This window comes from Natator depressus, chromosome 1 (genome assembly GCF_965152275.1).
Source record: "Natator depressus isolate rNatDep1 chromosome 1, rNatDep2.hap1, whole genome shotgun sequence".
In the NCBI taxonomy this organism is placed as follows: domain Eukaryota; kingdom Metazoa; phylum Chordata; order Testudines; family Cheloniidae; genus Natator; species Natator depressus.
The window spans coordinates 120,390,143-120,407,841 of record NC_134234.1 but is presented as its reverse complement, the minus strand read 5'-3'; the positions used below and the strand labels follow the sequence as shown (position 1 = coordinate 120,407,841).

Sequence of the window (17,699 nt, the reverse complement as noted above, 5' to 3'; positions counted from 1 at the left end):
TGATATGAAAGAACAGAAGATTTTTTTTCTCATGTGTAGTCTCCCTTTCCCACAGCCCAGTCCTAGAGGGCTAAATAGTATTCGTGCTGTTTTCAACTAGCCTAATATTTCTCCCGATAGCCTTATACTCAGGGCCGGTTCTCTAGGGGTGGCTGGGCAGAGTGGTTGCCCTACATGCCAACTTCCAGAGAGCACCGTACTTTTCATGGTTTGGGGGTTGTTTTTTTTTTGCTACCTTCTGATTGGCTGCCCTTTTTTTGCTCTGCTGATTGTCCAGGGTTCAGATTTGTTTTTTTCTCAGCTGGTGCAGGGGTCGGATGGAGTGGGAGGTACTGAAAATGTTTTTCACTTTGCAGACAAAAAGCCTAGGACCACCTCTATTTATAGAGATACAAATCTTCTTTGGCCGGCAAAAGTCATTAAACCCCAGATTACTCGTCCCTCTGAGTGCACATCACCTTGGCTGTGCTTTAAGCCTCTGATGATTTTGGACATTGATTTTTTTTTTTGTTATCTTGTAAAACCCTGACCATGTCTTCAATTACACAAAATGCATGTACATCTCTAAAAGAGAAAGGTTTAATGGAATGTTGTCTCTGGTCTTTGCTAAGCTCATGAAGTGGTCACTTGATGGGCTAAATTATATTACAGGGAATGGGTTATACACAGATTGGCCACAATGGCAGTATGTTCCTGTACAGACTATCAGCACTCATGCTGCAAGGTTGCTGAAGAGAATATAGAGAGAGACAGACAGACCGGTATACTGGTGATACTGACAAAGGTCTCACATTACACTCACAATTCTGGAAGGAAGTAACTGTGTCATAAAAATGTCAGAAACATATACATTAGAAGTGAAAAAGACATTAGGCTAGTGAGTCCATCTCTTGGGAATGCAAGACTGTTTCCTACAGTATATATTTGGGCCTCCACAGAGAGAGTTCCCCTCATGCAAGTTCAGAGATTTGGTTTTCACATCCTTCATATATCTGTAGACTGCCAGCACCTCCCACACTCATCTGTGAGCCAAAATAAATGAGTGAGATCTTCAGCTTGTCTCTCCGCCTAATGACACCAGCTGAATCACTGGCCTATATACCTTTCATTTTGTTACTTGTAAATTAATTTCTATATCCCCCTTACAATTTTTGGTGCTCCTTTAAAAAAAAAAACAGTACCTCCAGGTTGGCAATAGTTTCTGCTATCATGATGGCCCAAAGTCATTATTATTGTTTATGTATATTTACTATAGCACCTAGAAGCCCAAGTCATGGGCCAGTGCTAGGTACTATACAAACACAGAACAAAAAGATGGTCCCTGCCCCAAAGAGCTTACAGTTGAGGAACTATCATCTCCCTCTTCCCTGATATGATTGCCCAAAATCTCTAGCATATTGTAACTTTTCTGTATCTTAATTTAATAATTTGCTTTATATTTTATTATTTAGTTGGTAGTTATGTTTATTTCCTTTGGGCCCATCTACAGCCTAAACAGTTATTTGTTGAATTTTGATGACAATGATATCTTGCAGAACATTAGGGCCTTTGGGAATCTGTAGGAAATTTTGACTAATTTGTGGAATACATCATACTGAAAGATTGCATCATCTAGTGATACAAATAACCCAATAACCCAAATAACTCATTGCTAAGGGATGCTGTGAAGGCCAAAACTATAAATGTGTTCAGAAAAGAATTAGGTAAGTTCATGGAGGATAGGTCCATCAATGGCTATTAGCCAAGATGGTCAGGGATGCAACCCCATGCTCTGGGTGTCCCTAGTCCCTGACTGCCAGATGCTGGGACTGGACAATGGGGGATGGATCACTTGATAATTGCCCTGTTCTGTTCATTCTGATTGAAGCACCTGGCATTGGCCACTGTTGGAAGGCAGGATACTGAATTAGATGGACCATCGCTCTGACTCCGTATGGCCATTCTTATATTCTTATGTTCAAATACTGAAAAGCCAGTAATACCGATCCACTCAATAAATATCTGGATAGAGAAAACCTCTCTTTGAGGCACCCCTCACTGTTTTATAAGGAACTCCCTCTACTTCAGATTGGCATTTTAAAAATTTCACATAAACACCAGGTTTTCAGCTATCATGCTGACAAAGGCTGTATAAGAATCTGGACAGACAGGTTTGATCAGCACAATTTTCAAACATTGGTACCTCATCATGGTATGCAAATCCCACATTTGGAAGCTCAAATCAGTATTTAGTGCATCAGTGCTCATTTTAAGTGCCCATCTGAACATCAAAATGTTAGACCAGTGTATCCCATGACAGTGCTGGTGCATGAAAATTTGGTGTACAGTTCATATCTAATGGCAGAAAAGAAATGGACTCCAGAAGACATGCTATGTGGTTGGTTTTTGCTCAGAAGCATGACTGAGAAGTGGCAAGGGTAATGGGGATAAAAAAGGTAATGCCAGCTCTCCTGCTTCTTTAAATGATAACTTGGAGTCTATGAAGAGGAGTATAAAAAGGAATTTGCCCTGTTACCTCATTTATTATTTGTGATCTTAAATGACTATGTGAAGCTGGCTTCTGACTTGTTTAAATGGAGCAGATACACGTATTTATTAGGATACCGCCAGCAGCTTCATAGTTCAGATGGGACCGTTCTGCGCATTTAACAAGATTTCTTGATGAAAACTGTCAGGCTGGCATGACTCCTGGTGAGCACAGAATAGAAGCGGCAGGTCACTCACACTATCTCTAGCTTTCTCACCATCTCTCCTAATTAGTTTCATGCCTCCTGTCACAGATATTGGAACCATAACATATCCTGGGCTTGACCTTGATCTACCAACACCCAGATCACAGTTAACTTGCCTGAAGAACTTACACATCCATATTCATTATTCAGATAGCAGAACAAACTTTTACATTTGCTTCATTTGTTAACACTCTCCTTAGCCAGGCCATATACCCAAAAGATTTACTAATACATTAATTGCATTTCAATGACAAAACTGTCTGTCAGCCATGAGAATGCATTACTGGTGCAAGAGGATGAGCAATATATTTTCCACGTTAAGCCCATAGATCAGTGTGTTTTACTCTTTATCCACAGTGTTCCGCAATAAATAATATAGATGCACCTAAATTCTGCTTTTTAAAAATTCATAATTGGTTAATATTAAAGCAGCAGACTGCTACTAATACCACTCGCCACATTTACTGATGTGTAGCTTACACTTCAGTGTCATTTATAACCGTTAGATGGTGGTTGACTTCTATGAGTTTTTTAATCTACCAAGTGCGGCATCTATTGTTTATATTGCGTTACGTTTAACTTTATAATTTTAGCAATCTATGCCATTTAATGCATAGTTCATTTATTATTAATTATTATTATTATTAGACAGAAAAAGGTTCCTGTGGAAATAAAATGGCCATTAAGTTTTAATTAAAATCAATTGATAAGGTCAATGGAAAAAGACATTCATCAGCTGGAGGTGTACCATGCCTTTGAAACATTAAGAAAAATACTCAAACAGTAGATGAAAGATTAACTAGTCATGAAAACGTTTAATTTTATTAGCTCGACCGCTATGCTCTGGGGTAAGATAATAATCAGTCAATGTTCTTGATGCTTGCTATTTAAAAAAAAAATCAATGATCAGAACATATGTCTCAATGCAGGGATAATTTAATAACACCTAATTGCAGAATGAGCATATTGTGGCAACTTAAAATGTAGTGTAAACAGCAGCTGCAAGTTAATATTATTCCTAGGTTGGTAATACTATGAAGAGAGGAGAGGAAGAGAGAAGGGTTTTGTTAGAAATCCAAACATAGTCAATTATACTGAAGTCTGGATTTTGGCACTTTTCAAATGAACACTTGTAAAGACTGTAATTCCCTGAATTCAAAGTGTACTTAAATGAAAACAAACTTGCAACAAATGCCCAGTCCATTCCACACTGCACATAGTACCCTGTATATTTTTCATCATTTTATTCTGAGTTCATAAACATCAATTGTGATTGAAAATCAATATTTTTTAGCAGTTTAAGGGCACCATTTTCAAAGTTGGGTCCCTAAAGTTAGACTCCTACAGAGTTAGAGTCCTGAATATCTGAAGTTCCCACTGAAATTAATATTTTGGAAAGCACTAGCCCTTAGTTTGCCATGAGAATAACCTGACTGTTTAAAACATAAACACAATTAAAGTCAAACATGTACAATAAATTGCAGTGTAGTAGATGAACTGCTGAAACCTGTCAGATTCAAGGCACAGATGAGATCATGTCATACACAGAGTGTAGAAAACTATATATTGAACTTCTTAACCTTGAGAAGTAAGCATTCATTCAATTCCTACCTGCAGAGGTTTTCACAATTTCTGAAGTATTTCTGAGACCCATGAAGTCAAACTGATAGAGTCTCCAAGATTTCTGGTCTGCAGCTTCTACTGAGTTTTTCCTCCATCTGTAAACCATTTCTTCTTTAGGATAGCCATCTGCAAATTTTTAAAAAAAGTGTTACCTTTCTTAAAGAGATGTTGGAAAAATCTATTTATGATTTTTGAGAACGTTAAAACTCTTGGAGGGTCTGTTCCAGTTACTTATTGATACGATTCAACAGAGGAGAATTTTATGGCATAGACAAGAAGAGCCAATAGCCCTAAAAGATTACTTTATTAATTCATTCACGTACCCAGTTATATATTTCTATAGAGATAAAAGTTCAGAGGAAGTTGTGGGGAAAGGACAAATTAGGGCCGGTCAAAAACTTTCTGCTGAAATTTTTTAAATGAAAATTGGGTTTTCTAATAAATATTTTTGTGGTAAATATCTGCTTTCCTAGATTTCTTTTTTTTTATGATTTTTAATTGAAAAACACCAAGACTGAAATTTTTTGCCTGAAAACTAAGAAATGGTATTATTTGGCCAAACATTTTTCAGGTTTCTGGCCAAAAAATGTTTGAGTTATGACATTAGTTTAGTGTGGAAGAGTCTCTGTAGCGGTTTATTTTACAAATAATCTTTCAGAATGCGAGAAGTTTCACAACAAAAAGGAAAATAAATCATTGAACAAGACAGATTTTTTTAAAATTAACAGTGTATACCATGATATTTCACAAATCAATTAAGCACAATAATTAAGCAAAGCTTTTGTCAGAATGTGGTTTCAATCAGATTAGTTTTAAAGGCCAGGAAAAGTAGTAATCATCACATGATCCATACAACTGAAAGGGCTTAAGCCTTCTTTTACCACTACAATAATAATTCATAATTATTAATTCGGCAGCCCAATATTTACATTTCTTTCTTTATTTACAGAATATTTAATTCTATATCTGAATGAGCAGAGACCTTCCAGAAATTTATTTGTAAAAACCATAACAATAAGAATGTCTAGAAAAGAACAATATGCCCTCACTAGTTAAGTCTATAGGCTTGGGTACACAAAAGGGGTTAGGCACCTAAATTCCTATTTTAGGCATCAAACTTTCAGTTTGGGATCACTGCCCTGTAGGAAGCTAAACTCACTTGGCCTCTATGTTCATATAAAAGAAGTAAAGTAAAACAAAACAGTTTGGAGTGGGGGAGGACTTCATAACTTTCAGACCATGGGTTAAGGTACTCAAATGGGATGTGGGAAGACCCCCACTTCAAGTCCCACCTCCGCTTGCGGGGAAAGAGGAGATTTGAATTAGGATCTGTCACTTCTCAGGTGAGTGTCCTCACCATAGGGCTCCGAGATATTCTGGTATGGGGTCCTTTGTAATCTCTCCGGTTGAAGTTGTTGCACTCTGGATAACTACTTGAAGCATCATTTGGACTGGAGAATGAGCGAGCGAGAGAGAGAGAGCTCAAGCATGAAAATTACTCTTATAGGTTGGTAGTTAGGGAACCCACCTGGGATTTTGGAGACCAGGGCTCAGTCTACCTGCTCCAGTTGCTCTTTAATTATTTATCCAGAGTGTAACAGCTTCAACAGGAGAGACTGAAGGAGCCTTCATATCAGAATAGCCCAAAGCCCAGCGGTTAGGGCACTCAGCTGAGCAGCGGCAGAGCCAAGTTCAAATCCTTTGTCCCCTTCAAGTGGAGGGTGGAGTTGAACTGGCAGTCCCCCATATCCCAGGTGAGTACCCTAACCACTGAGCTAAAATTATGAGGGAGCTTGCCATCTTCCTCTCAGCTTGCTGATGAAATAGCATAGGCACCTAACCAAGAGGGGGTTAAGCACACACCCCAGCTGCCTGCCTAGCAGATTGGTTTTTGTGAATTGCAGGCTAAGGTCCTTATCTCTCCCCATTCATTGTAGGTGCCTAACCTGGACTTTGTGGATCCCAGTGATTTTCTAGTGTCTAACTCCTATTGTGATTATCAAAATGGTCTGTTCTGGCCTTGAAATCCAGGATATTGTACTTTCTAATATATATCCTAATAAACCATTAGTCATCTGGTAATTATTAAAGTAGATGTACATCAAAAGATAAAGTTTTACAATGGGAAAAATGAAAAGTAAAACCCACCTATTTAAATACAATCCACTTGTTTTTTCCAATATATTTTTCCTTTTCTGTGCTGAACATTGTTACATCCTGATATTTGTGCTGAAAAGAACATGCTCCCGCATAATCCCTCTCTTGATCTTCCTTAAAAGTTTAATCCATTATTATAAAGACTCCCTTATTTATTCCCCATCCCAATACAGCAAAGAAAAATACCAAAAGTCCTTCACTTCTGATCTTTCCTAAATGACTACGTTAATTTAGAATGCAATGTTCGTATATTCTCTATCAATGTTTGCACAACTGAGGTCCCCATTCAACTTTAGCAGAAGAATTCTAATGCACAAAAGATAATTCATACTGCAATGATTTGTGGGGGATTTAGAGGGTAATTTTTTGCCAGGCAGATTATGGCATTGGATCCATGCTACATATTTGAGCAGTAGAGATCCTGTGAAGCTTTAAATACCTCCTCCTTAACGACTGAGTGCATGTTTGGAATTTGCTCTGTGTATGCTTCTAATTGAAATAAACTTGTTCCCCTTTTTACCCTAAATAGCTTCTCAGACTGACATTATTTGGGGGGACTCTTCCTCATGTCCTCACAATCCATAAAGGAAGTATCAAATAGCATACTAGATACTCTAAGGGATGATATGCTCTCTCACTGATTTGCAATGATAGGATCACTGCTTTACTTGAAAGTAAGAGGAATACCTTACTGAAATCTGCCACCCCTTCTTGGTCCTGATATTGCCCTTTAGGAGTGGAGAGGTGGGGGAAATGAGAATATCACTCACCCCATCAGAATCCTTGCTACATCCATAGTTCAGCACCAGTCAGCACAACTACTGAGGGCAAAGTGCTACCCCAAAACAAGCTTCACATAAAATACTCAGATTCTGTAATCTGAAAATAGGTCAAGTATGATTTCTGAGAAGTCTATGGGAGAATTCTTCATTATTCCTTCAGCCACATTCAAAAAATGACTAGTTAAAACATGATCCACATCATCGTTATTTGTCAGTGTCCTGAGCAGTATATGGTCAGTCAGAAGTTTAAGAGGATCTAGTCCTCCAGTATTTTGTGAATTTCCAGATGCTTTTACTGCAGTGAAAGAAAGTCAATCTGAACATAACAAGCCTCAGCATCAGTCATTGTCCTGGAACCATATGCACCAGACTCTTCAGTTGACCATCATGCCCTTGCAATAATACTTACCTTAATCCAGAGTTGCAGGCATCTGGTCTTAGAATGGTTGGCTTACTTACATCAAAGAAGATAAACACTTATGACTTAGACAGAAGTTGTTTCACTCTATTAAATGATTGCTCTTGTGTTCTGCACCAATGCTAGGTGCTTTCACTTTTCACTTCTTTCAGAGGGTATTATTTTCTGACAGGTTGACCACACATCTACCTAGACAGTGAATCATACTTAGGATTTCTTTCAATTTCAGAATGGATTCAGGAGGTTGCAAATACTTAATGGTTTCTGTTAGGATATAGATATTCAGGCCTGTCTGTAAAGGCCTATACTCTAAGAATTTAGGTGTATTCTCATCACTTGGCTAGTTATAGAGGTACAAAAGAGAATCAAAATCACTGTCTGCTGGTGTAAGGGCCTTTTCTTACTGTGACAGTCTGAGGCCCTGTGCTTAGGCTAAGGCCTTTGGCTAAGCAGCAGAGGCAGCCATAAGCTGGGAAGCAAATGGTCACATCCTCACATTCCAAACTAGTCACATTGAAAGAAGGTGCTATTGGGCTGTTAGGAATACAATCCTGTCCTGATGATGCCTATCACCTCCAGAGAAAGGGAAGTGCCTAGAAAATGTAAAAGGAAACAGCATCCTGTCTGGCACGAACTCACTTATCAATACTGGAATGTGAAATCCTCACTTCTGTATTGTTTTGTCATTATAGTTCCCACTTTGTTATTGTTTGTCTGTATAATCTCTGTCTGGTTCTGTGATTGTTCCTGTCTGCTGTATAATTAATTTTGCTGGGTGTAAACTAATTAAGGTGGTGGGATATAATTGGTTACATAATCATGTTACAATATGTTAGGATTGGTTAGTTCAATTTCAGGAAAATGATTGGTTAAGGTATAGCAAAGCAGAACTCAAGTTTTACTATATAATCTGTAGTCAATGAGGAAGTGAGTGGGTGTGGGTGGGAGGGTGTGTGTGTGTGTGGGGGGGGGAGATGGGAACAGGGAATGGGGGTAAGGAAATTGGAATCATGTTTTGCTAAAGGGGGAAATGGGAACAGGGAATGGGGGTAAGGAAATTGGAATCATGTTTGGCTAAGGGCAGGAATGGGAACAGGGACACAGGTGTAAGGCTCTGTGGTGTCAGAACTGGGAAGGAGGATACTAAGGAAGGAAACTGGAATCATGCTTGCTGGAAGTTCACCCCAACAAACATCGAATTGTTTGCACCTTTGGACTTCGGGTATTGTTGCTCTCTGTTCATGTGAGAAGGACCAGGGAAGTGAGTGGGTGAAGGAATAAGCCCCCTAACAGTTTCTTACTTTCTCAGCATCTGAGACTTTACATTATTCATTATATGAGGTACCAAAAATTCCTAGGTGTTTCCAGCCCAACAAGCTCTTTCATTTTGTACAGCATCAGACTTGTAGACTTTTATGTTTTCAAAAGACACTACACAGGTTTTTTTAATCATGTTCCTCTTCAGTACAGCGATGTACACAAAGTATTAGTTTATCTGTATAAATATCTAGCCTTTCCAGGTGCTTCATTAGCTCTGCCATCTTCCTGTGAAAGATCTCAGATGCACTAGTTATGCCAGAAAGAGGTCTGTGGTGAGACTACTGTATAAAAGGAGTTAAAATTGTGGTTAACTTGACACTTTTTGGCTGTAGTGGAATTTGCCCCAAAACACCTGTGGCATCTAAAAGAGTAAATACTTGGGGGCACCTACTTTGGAAGATGTCATCCAGTGTGGGATAGAACAAATTTCTCTCTCTAGCCTGATCTTTCATTGAGATTCAGGTCACCAAATAATCAAATTGGAAAATTTTGCCTAAGCATTGGAATCAAAAGTACACACCACTAATTGGACTCTGTAATTTCAATAGCACGCCATCTAATGATTTTGCCTATATGCTCTTTCACTTAATGGAGCACTGGAATTGAAATTCTACCTGTTCTTTGGCTGTGGCACCACCCATGACTTCCTAGAATTATCTGGGTAAAGGATATAAGAAAGATCAGTCTCATTGTCTTGTGACCTCGCAACTCCTTCCACTTCTCTAGTGAAACAGATGGCAATGAATTAGCCTATCTTCTTGCCTTTGTGGCATTCAGCCATCCATGCTGAGCAATCAGTGGCATGTGTATTTGGAATCTCGCTTTTTTATTTGGGATGGTTTACTATTCTGTGATAAATCCTTGCCCCAGAAGGAATGAGATTTAAATGCCTTAAAGTCATTTTATGACATCTTGATTGCCAGGTTTCATATAAGTTCAGAATTATGTGCAGTTGATAAAGTTTTCTTCGAAGTCCGGTCATGTTCTAATGGCAAGTTCAGATATTTATTTAAGAGCCCAATGACACGTTTGTCCCTGATGCCTTCATGATTACTTTTTCCAAACACACAACTGTCTGCTACTCTAATTCATACAAATGCCTTGTAAATGCTTTATTTTGTGTATGTGATTCCAAAAATATTTTAGAGAGTGTACAGTCATCTTTAATTCTAATAGTAAAGTAAACATTACTAAGTACTGAATACACCTTTGCCAGATTTGGAGATGAACCAACTGAAAGGAGGAGAGTTTTCCAAAGGAAGATACAAGGGTTTTTTTTTTTTTAACTGTACTTCTCTTTTATTATTGTAAAATTTAAGGTCATATTCGCACCCTATCTTCCTAAATTGCTTCCACAGTATTTTTAATCAATGTATTTAGAATGTTTTATAGTTATTCTTTGCATTTACACTGCAATGCTTTCTATGGAAACCAGATCATTTGTGCAGAAGCAGAGGTCTAGCTTTGAAAATAACTATGAGAAACAGTAGTCAACTTGCTTCACCTGCCTTGATTTTGCACTACAGAAAACAGAAAAATCAGCAAAACAATGGGTGAAAAGTTCCATGATTATTACAAATGTCTCCAAACAGAGATTAATCTTTCCTTTTTCCTGTCTGGATTCCCTGGTGAAGATTAATACCGATTAAAAGGCCTAGCTTCTTGTGTATTCTCCACTTCAAGCCAAATACTGCCACTGATCTGAAGTCAATAGGAATTGTGTGAAAAGTGTGAGGAAGGAATATGGCCTTTAATGTGTTGGGCACAATGTTTTGCAACATGTGAATGCCTCACTTTGCAGTAGTTTTACCCTTCTGTAAAGCTATCAGGGGGGAAAAGTAATATATATTTAGTATAAATCCAGTACATTTTACCTTTGATAGTGAAGGGCTAGACGCACTGTGACGCTGGAAAGTATGAAGAATGGACATCATGCAGGGGTGATTAAATTCAGATTAGATACTCATTTCAAAGCACAGGTTTACACACTTCCTCATGCATGTTCAGATTTATTAGTGCACAATTTGCTCATCACTTTCATGGGCACAACTCCGTTAACTTCATCAGGACAGATACACAGGCAGCAATCATTTCTGGAACACCCCAGGAGAAATCTAGAATATTTATCGCGTAGAGTTTGGCTGACTGTGGCACTGACATGCTGCTTGCCTTTCAGAACATTCCTTCTGCAGCCATGATCACCATATAACTGCTGGGATAATTGGGCTCCAAGTTTGCATCAAATTTCCTACCTGCTCCCACCTTGATTTCCCCAAACTATTACTATTCGTCTCAGCCTCTCAAGTCAACGCTCTTCATTTTCCTATCCCTCTCTGCTGCATATATGGGCCTGTTGCGTGAAGTGATTAGAGATGAAAGGAAGATAATAAATGTGACAAGGGTCATGCTAAAGGATACACTCAACCTGAAAATCTTATTACAAGCTGAATATTTTGCTCGAAAAATTGTTGTAACACCAAAAAAATCGTAACTGAAAGAGTGGGGGAGAATCCCTTTTTTGGGAATTTTTTAACTTTGTGATTCTGACAGAATTGTTTGTGTAATCAGTTTCTTTTATTTCTTTATTACTGATGGCCAGTTATACTTTACGCTCTTGTATAAGACAGGATAACATCACGCACACGTACTGCAACAGGGAAGCTCACAAGCCATTCTTCTTCAGTCGGCCTCTGGGGAGAACTCACTTGCACGTTCTCCAACCCATGAAAAAGGGTTGTCAAGGTTCCTCCCCAACTCTGAACTCTAGGGTACAGATGTGAGGACCTGCATGAAAGCCTCCTAATCTTACTTTCACCAGCTTAGGTTAAAACTTCCCCAAGGTACAAATTAATTTTATCCTTTGTCCCTGGATCTCCACTGCCACCACCAAACTCTAACTGGGTTTACTGGGAAACGTAGTTTGGACATGTCTTTCCCCCCCAAAAAAATCCTCCCAACCCTTGCACCCCACTTCCTGGGGAAGGTTTGGTAAAAATCCTCACCAATTTGCATAGGTGACCACAGACCCAAACCCTTGGATCTGAGAACAATGAAAAAGCATTCAGTTTTCTTACAAGAAGACTTTTAACAGAAGTAAAGAAATCACCTCTGTAATTGGATGTAAATCACCTCTGTAATTGTAAAACAGGATGGTAGATACCTTACAGGGTAATTAGATTCAAAACATAGAGAATCCCTCTAGGCAAAACCTTAAGTTACAAAAAAGACACACAGACAGGAATAGTCATTCTATTCCGCACAGTTCTTTTCTCAGCCATTTAAAGAAATCATAATCTAACACATACCTAGCTAGATTACTTACTAAAGTTCTAAGACTCCATTCCTGGTCTATCCCCGGCAAAAGCAGCATACAGACAGACCCAGACCCTTTGTTTCTCTCCCTCCTCCCAGCTTTTGAAAGTATCTTGTCTCCTCATTGGTCATTTTGGTCAGGTGCCAGCGAGGTTACCTTTAGCTTCTTAACCCTTTACAGGTGAGAGGATTTTTCCTCTGGCCAGGAGGGATTTTAAAGGGGTTTACCCTTCCCTTTATATTTATGACAAGGGTGTTTCTTAGTAACAGCAGCAGCAAAGCTGAAACTGTTCACATGCCTGTCTGCTGCCTCTCCAGAGAGGAAAGGGAAGAAGAGTCAGCCCAGGTATGTTTGGTGATGTCATGCTCAGGTCTGCCTTAAAGACCTTCCTAAATATAAGTAGGAGAGCTAAAGCCTGTGACAGTGGTAACTGTGTAGGAGACAGGGTGGGGTCAGGGGAATTGTGTCATTGAGTGACAGGAGAGCCAAGTTAAATGTCAGCAAAAGAAATGTTCCAAAAGACAAGCAGCGTGTCAGTGTCACAATCAGTCAAACTTTACATGGTAAATATTCTAGATTTGTTCTGGGGTGTTCCAGAAATGCTTGCTGCTGGTGTGTGTGTTTTGCTCAGGGAGGATACCCTTGTCATGCAAGCAGAAGCTTGCTTTTCAGAGGGGTAATGAACAAGCCTTACTCATAGCTGACTAATTGTGGCAGTAACATGCTGTTTGTCTTTCAAAACGCTCTTTCTTCTGGCATTCAACTTGGCTCTGATGTCACTCGGTGACAAAAAAACCCCACCTCCGAGCCCAGACAGTGGCTATGTCTGTCACCGCTGTCACAGGCATTAGATAGAGAGGCTGATGAAATCCAGAAATAGACTACTCTGATATGGCCATGCTACTGGCAATCAAGCAGGTTGTTGGCATGGTCTTTTTTTCTTGTTAGGGGGAGGAGATGGGTGATTTATAAATGCTTTCCTTGCCTGCAACAGCAGCTGCAAAACAAACATTTCTTTATCCAAATTACTAAACATCTTGCAGGGAGGAGCATCCACTTCCAAAACTTTTTAGGGTCTGTTCTTAGAAAAGTTGCATGTTTTAGGTATGCAGGACATGGCAGTTTCTAGTTAGCGTGCTCAAAATTATGGTATCTTTGATACCATGTTCATAAGCTCTTTGAGAAAAATCAGTTAGATGACAGATGATTAGATCCCCTTTCAATTGTTTGAAATAAAAATTTCAGGTGATGTTGCAATTCTAGTGACAGATGCATGACCAGAAAGATTTGAATACAAGTAATTCACTAAAAGAAACCATCAGAATAGTCCAGTTCTGAGTGATGAAAAAATGGTGTCACTGTGTTTTAGTGAATTACTAGAAACCTAGGCAGAAAACTGAATTAAATCACAAATTAGATTGGTGGTATCCATATCTACAAATAAAGAGGATGGTTAGTCCCTATTCACCCATTCACTATTTTTAAAATGTTTAACTGTGAGGCATTTTATAAGGCAGCTACAATTAAATACACAGATATAGAAAATGTAAGGACATTTTTAAAAACTTGAAATGATTTCTGTCAGCAGTTGGAGACAACTGTACTTAAACAATAACTACAGCAATGATGCCAGTTGCTCCTTCTAGTTTGCAGTGGCAATTGATAGTTAATTAAACAGCACATTAGCAACACTGAAAAGCATGGAGAAACAAAACAAAACAAACTCAGTGTAATGGGGAGAGGATCAAGTACAGCCCTAAGATAAGTAGGAGCACCTCCCACTAAAGTTGATAGTATTATTATAAAATTATTATAATGATGCCCAAAATATGCTAGTCACATCACAATTATATTATAAATACAGTGCCTTGCCCCAGAGAGTTGTCAATCCATTCTAAAGGAGATAAGGAACAGGGAAAGGAAAAGAACACATTTTCCTATCCTTCCTCTTTTTCCACTTTGTTTAGCCACCTTACCTAGTTTTTGTTCACCCAAGCTCATATTTGAAGTATATACATGTAAGACCTGGCCATTTGTTCCCTTTCCTGTCATTCCCCAGTAGAACTTCTTATCACCTCTCTCTCTGCAATTTGCCACCCTCATAGCTTCAGTTTTCTTACCAGATACGACTCACCACAACCCTCCAAAGAGCTCTCAGTCCCATTAACAGCTCACTGAAGGGGATTCTGCTGATGATAGAGGGCTTTGAGCAATCACTGAGACACGGGTCTTCAAAGGTATTTAGGGACCTAACTCCCATTGAAATCGACCCCTTTGAGAATCTGGGCTTGAGGCTTTGAGATTGTGCTCTGCACTGATGCTCTGTCTTTCCTATCTATCCAGCTGTTTACTATAGCGATGGGCTCCATTAGAAGAAGAACCTAATTAAATTCCCCCTCCCCCAAACAAGTGAGAGTGTGAAGTTTCCACCCTTCTTCCCTCAAGGAAGTTGCAAATATTTAGTTAATTATTTCCTCTTTCTCCTCCCCCTACTCCTATTATTTCTTTTCTACACTCACACTATTTTCTTTTCTTGTTTTCATCTTGTTTTCCTCCTCCTTTTTCTGCTGTCTTCAGGGCATGATTTGGCTGCTGTGATAGCTCAGGAAGAAGAGGAGATGGTTCTTTTAGACTATCATGGCTGTGCTATAGGATAATGAAATCTTTCTGTTGGAGTTTATTTATCTCCAACCGTGTTCTCTACCAGCTACATACACTTTGTGTTCCTTCCTTCCTGCTTTGCCCGAAGAGATCAGAGAACTATGGAAATTAGCAATGGTAAAGAGATGAAGGGTGCATTTAAACAATCAGGCTGAAGGTGGTAGCCAAATTGCCCAGTCTTTAGTAAGCCTTTAGTAAGTTTTCCATTAGGGATGCTCTGGAAATTGGCTCATTTGTGCCCACTTCATGAAATAAGCTGAGTTTTCAGTTTGACATCAGGCAGTCACTACTCTTATTGTAGATGCTTGCACTGATCATTACACATAGCCCCATATCTATTTTGTAAAGTCACTATTTCCAATATCATAAACCGATCTTTTTGTGGAACCATGTACTATAAATTTCATAAGAGACCCAACAGAGAACTGTTCCTGCTTCACCATCACACCACACAGTCTAGGTTCCAGAGGACTGGAGAAGGACAAACATAGTACCTTATCTTTAAAGTACCTATCTGCATAAGTATAGACAAGTCAGCCTAACTTCGATAAATGAAAAGATAACGGAACAAATTCTTAAACAATTAATTTGTAAGCACGTAGAAGATAATTAGGGATGTAAATAGGGTTTAAATAAAGTAACTGTGTAACCCAGTAGTGGGCAACCTGTGGCCCGTGGGCCGCATGTAGCCCGTCAGGGTAATCCGCTGGCGGGCCATGAGACAGTGTTTACATTGACCGTCCGCAGGCAGATTTTACTTTTGTGAGCAGCTGTTATGAGGTTTATGAGCAAAATGGCTACAAATCTGTGAAGTAACCCTCCCATGACATGTCCCCCATCTTGAATTATGGCTAGTTTGGATTTGAGGTTGTGATTCAGGCTCATTTCTAGTAATTGATGGGTTTTTTTCTGGGGGAGGCCAGCAATTTCACCAGCACTTCACCCTTGAGACTTCTCAAATACCCTCATAAAAGTCCATTGCAGAAGAGTCTATTTTGGTCACAGTTGAATAAGTACATGCAGGGAGTAAGTCTACTGGCTTGTCTGTCTCATATAAAGAAACTCCTAAAGTAAATGAATAATAGTAAATATAACATTCTAGTCAGTAGCATAAACACTGAAACAAATCACTTTGTTATCAGATTGAACACCCTGTCACTCAAAATAATGATGAAAAAAGCTAAAAGTAATTCCTTGGACATGCGTGTATTGCATAAGGAGTGAAAATCAAGTCCAAGTCTAAGCTTTTTTTCCTGGTCAGGCCAGGCAAACATTTAGTGGCTTCTAGGACAACTGGCATCTCAGACTCATTTGTCACCATTTTTTTGCAGCAATATATAACTTATATTGACTATCCCTGAAGTTCGGTAATGCACACAACTGGCTGAAAGGAGCCAGAGAAGTAATTTAATGTAAAGGGCGAGGTGGATATCTTCTGTTGCTCAGTGGTAAGTGAGATTGGATATTCACAATAATTTTTTCCTTCAGGGAAAACATATTGGACATCACAGCAATCAGGGTTTTTGTTTGTTTGAAGTGCAGGGCAGCAGCCTATCGACCATACAGCATGTGTGTGTATGTATATATACATACATATATACACACACACACACACACACACACACACTTCACTTGTCCAGACTGGGATATTTGCTTGTCATAGACTACCAATTAATAGGATTTTTCCTAGTCAGATATTCACTAATCCCAGTGCGGTTTCTCATCTCACTCCCTTTGCCTCCTCTTTTCTCTAACTGAGATATTTTAGTGTGTGTTTGTAGATAAAGTTTACTATAATGCACACATCTGGAGGGTCAGAAATCTGGTTCAGCCTTCAGAAGAGCTATGGAAAATGGCATGTCCCAAATCTCAGGGTTATCATCACATTTAATTAAATGATTTTGATGTACAGTTGTGCTTTCCCCCTTATTTCATGCATTTTTGTAGTTTAGGCATTTCTGATTGTGACTATATCTGAACAGGCAACCCCTCAATCTGAATGTCAGGACTCCTGCACCTCTTAAATTCTGAACTGATTGGATACTGCAGCGGAGAGATAGAGCCAAATTTGACCTCAGTTACACCAGTGTAAGTCTGGAGTAACTCCAGCAAAGTCACATTAGAACTCAGTAACTATGATGGTGGCCATTTTGATTAGCTAGTTTAGCACTAAAAGAGAAACACACACAAGATTATGAACTGAGACCAAAATAGGACTTTAAAAAAAATTTGTTTTACCCCTTCCAAAATATTGGAAGAACAGAGACTTGAGTTTGACACAAAATAGCATTTTAAACCTTTTAAAAACAGGACACTTGCTCACAAAACTGAAACAGAAGAAAAGAGTATGGAATACATGGAGAGTATGGCTTGTGCCTGAAACTGCCTTTAATAGTGATGCTTTCAGGACCTGACCCATTTAAGTTAATTGAAAGGCTCCCAGTGAGGTCAATAAGGGCCTGCAAAACATCCCACTGATTGCAGGTGCACCACTTTGTGGCTGGGTCTGGGAATTAGCTCTTGCTCCATCTGGTGCCCTGTTTTGTTGGTTGCCCTCTCTCTCCCTGTGTGTGCCTCGGGGTGCTCCCTCTTCATGACTCAGCCCTCTGGCCAGGTCACTACATAGTGTCCCTCCTTCTGGGGTAACAAAGTGCCACCAGACAAGCTGTCTCGATATAGTCTCTGACAGTCTT

The 17,699-nt window shown here is 39.2% G+C and overlaps 1 protein-coding gene across 2 annotated transcripts in view; it reads right to left on the bottom strand.

Annotated features, from left to right (window-relative positions):
• Positions 1-17,699, bottom strand: part of GABRG3 (gamma-aminobutyric acid type A receptor subunit gamma3) — a 517,692-nt gene that overhangs the window by 75,688 nt on the left and 424,305 nt on the right. For both annotated transcript variants that reach the window (XM_074965596.1, XM_074965586.1), the window contains exon 6: positions 4,344-4,481. In XM_074965596.1, the coding sequence (XP_074821697.1) occupies positions 4,344-4,481 (138 nt within the window). The remainder of the gene's footprint in view (positions 1-4,343; positions 4,482-17,699) is intronic.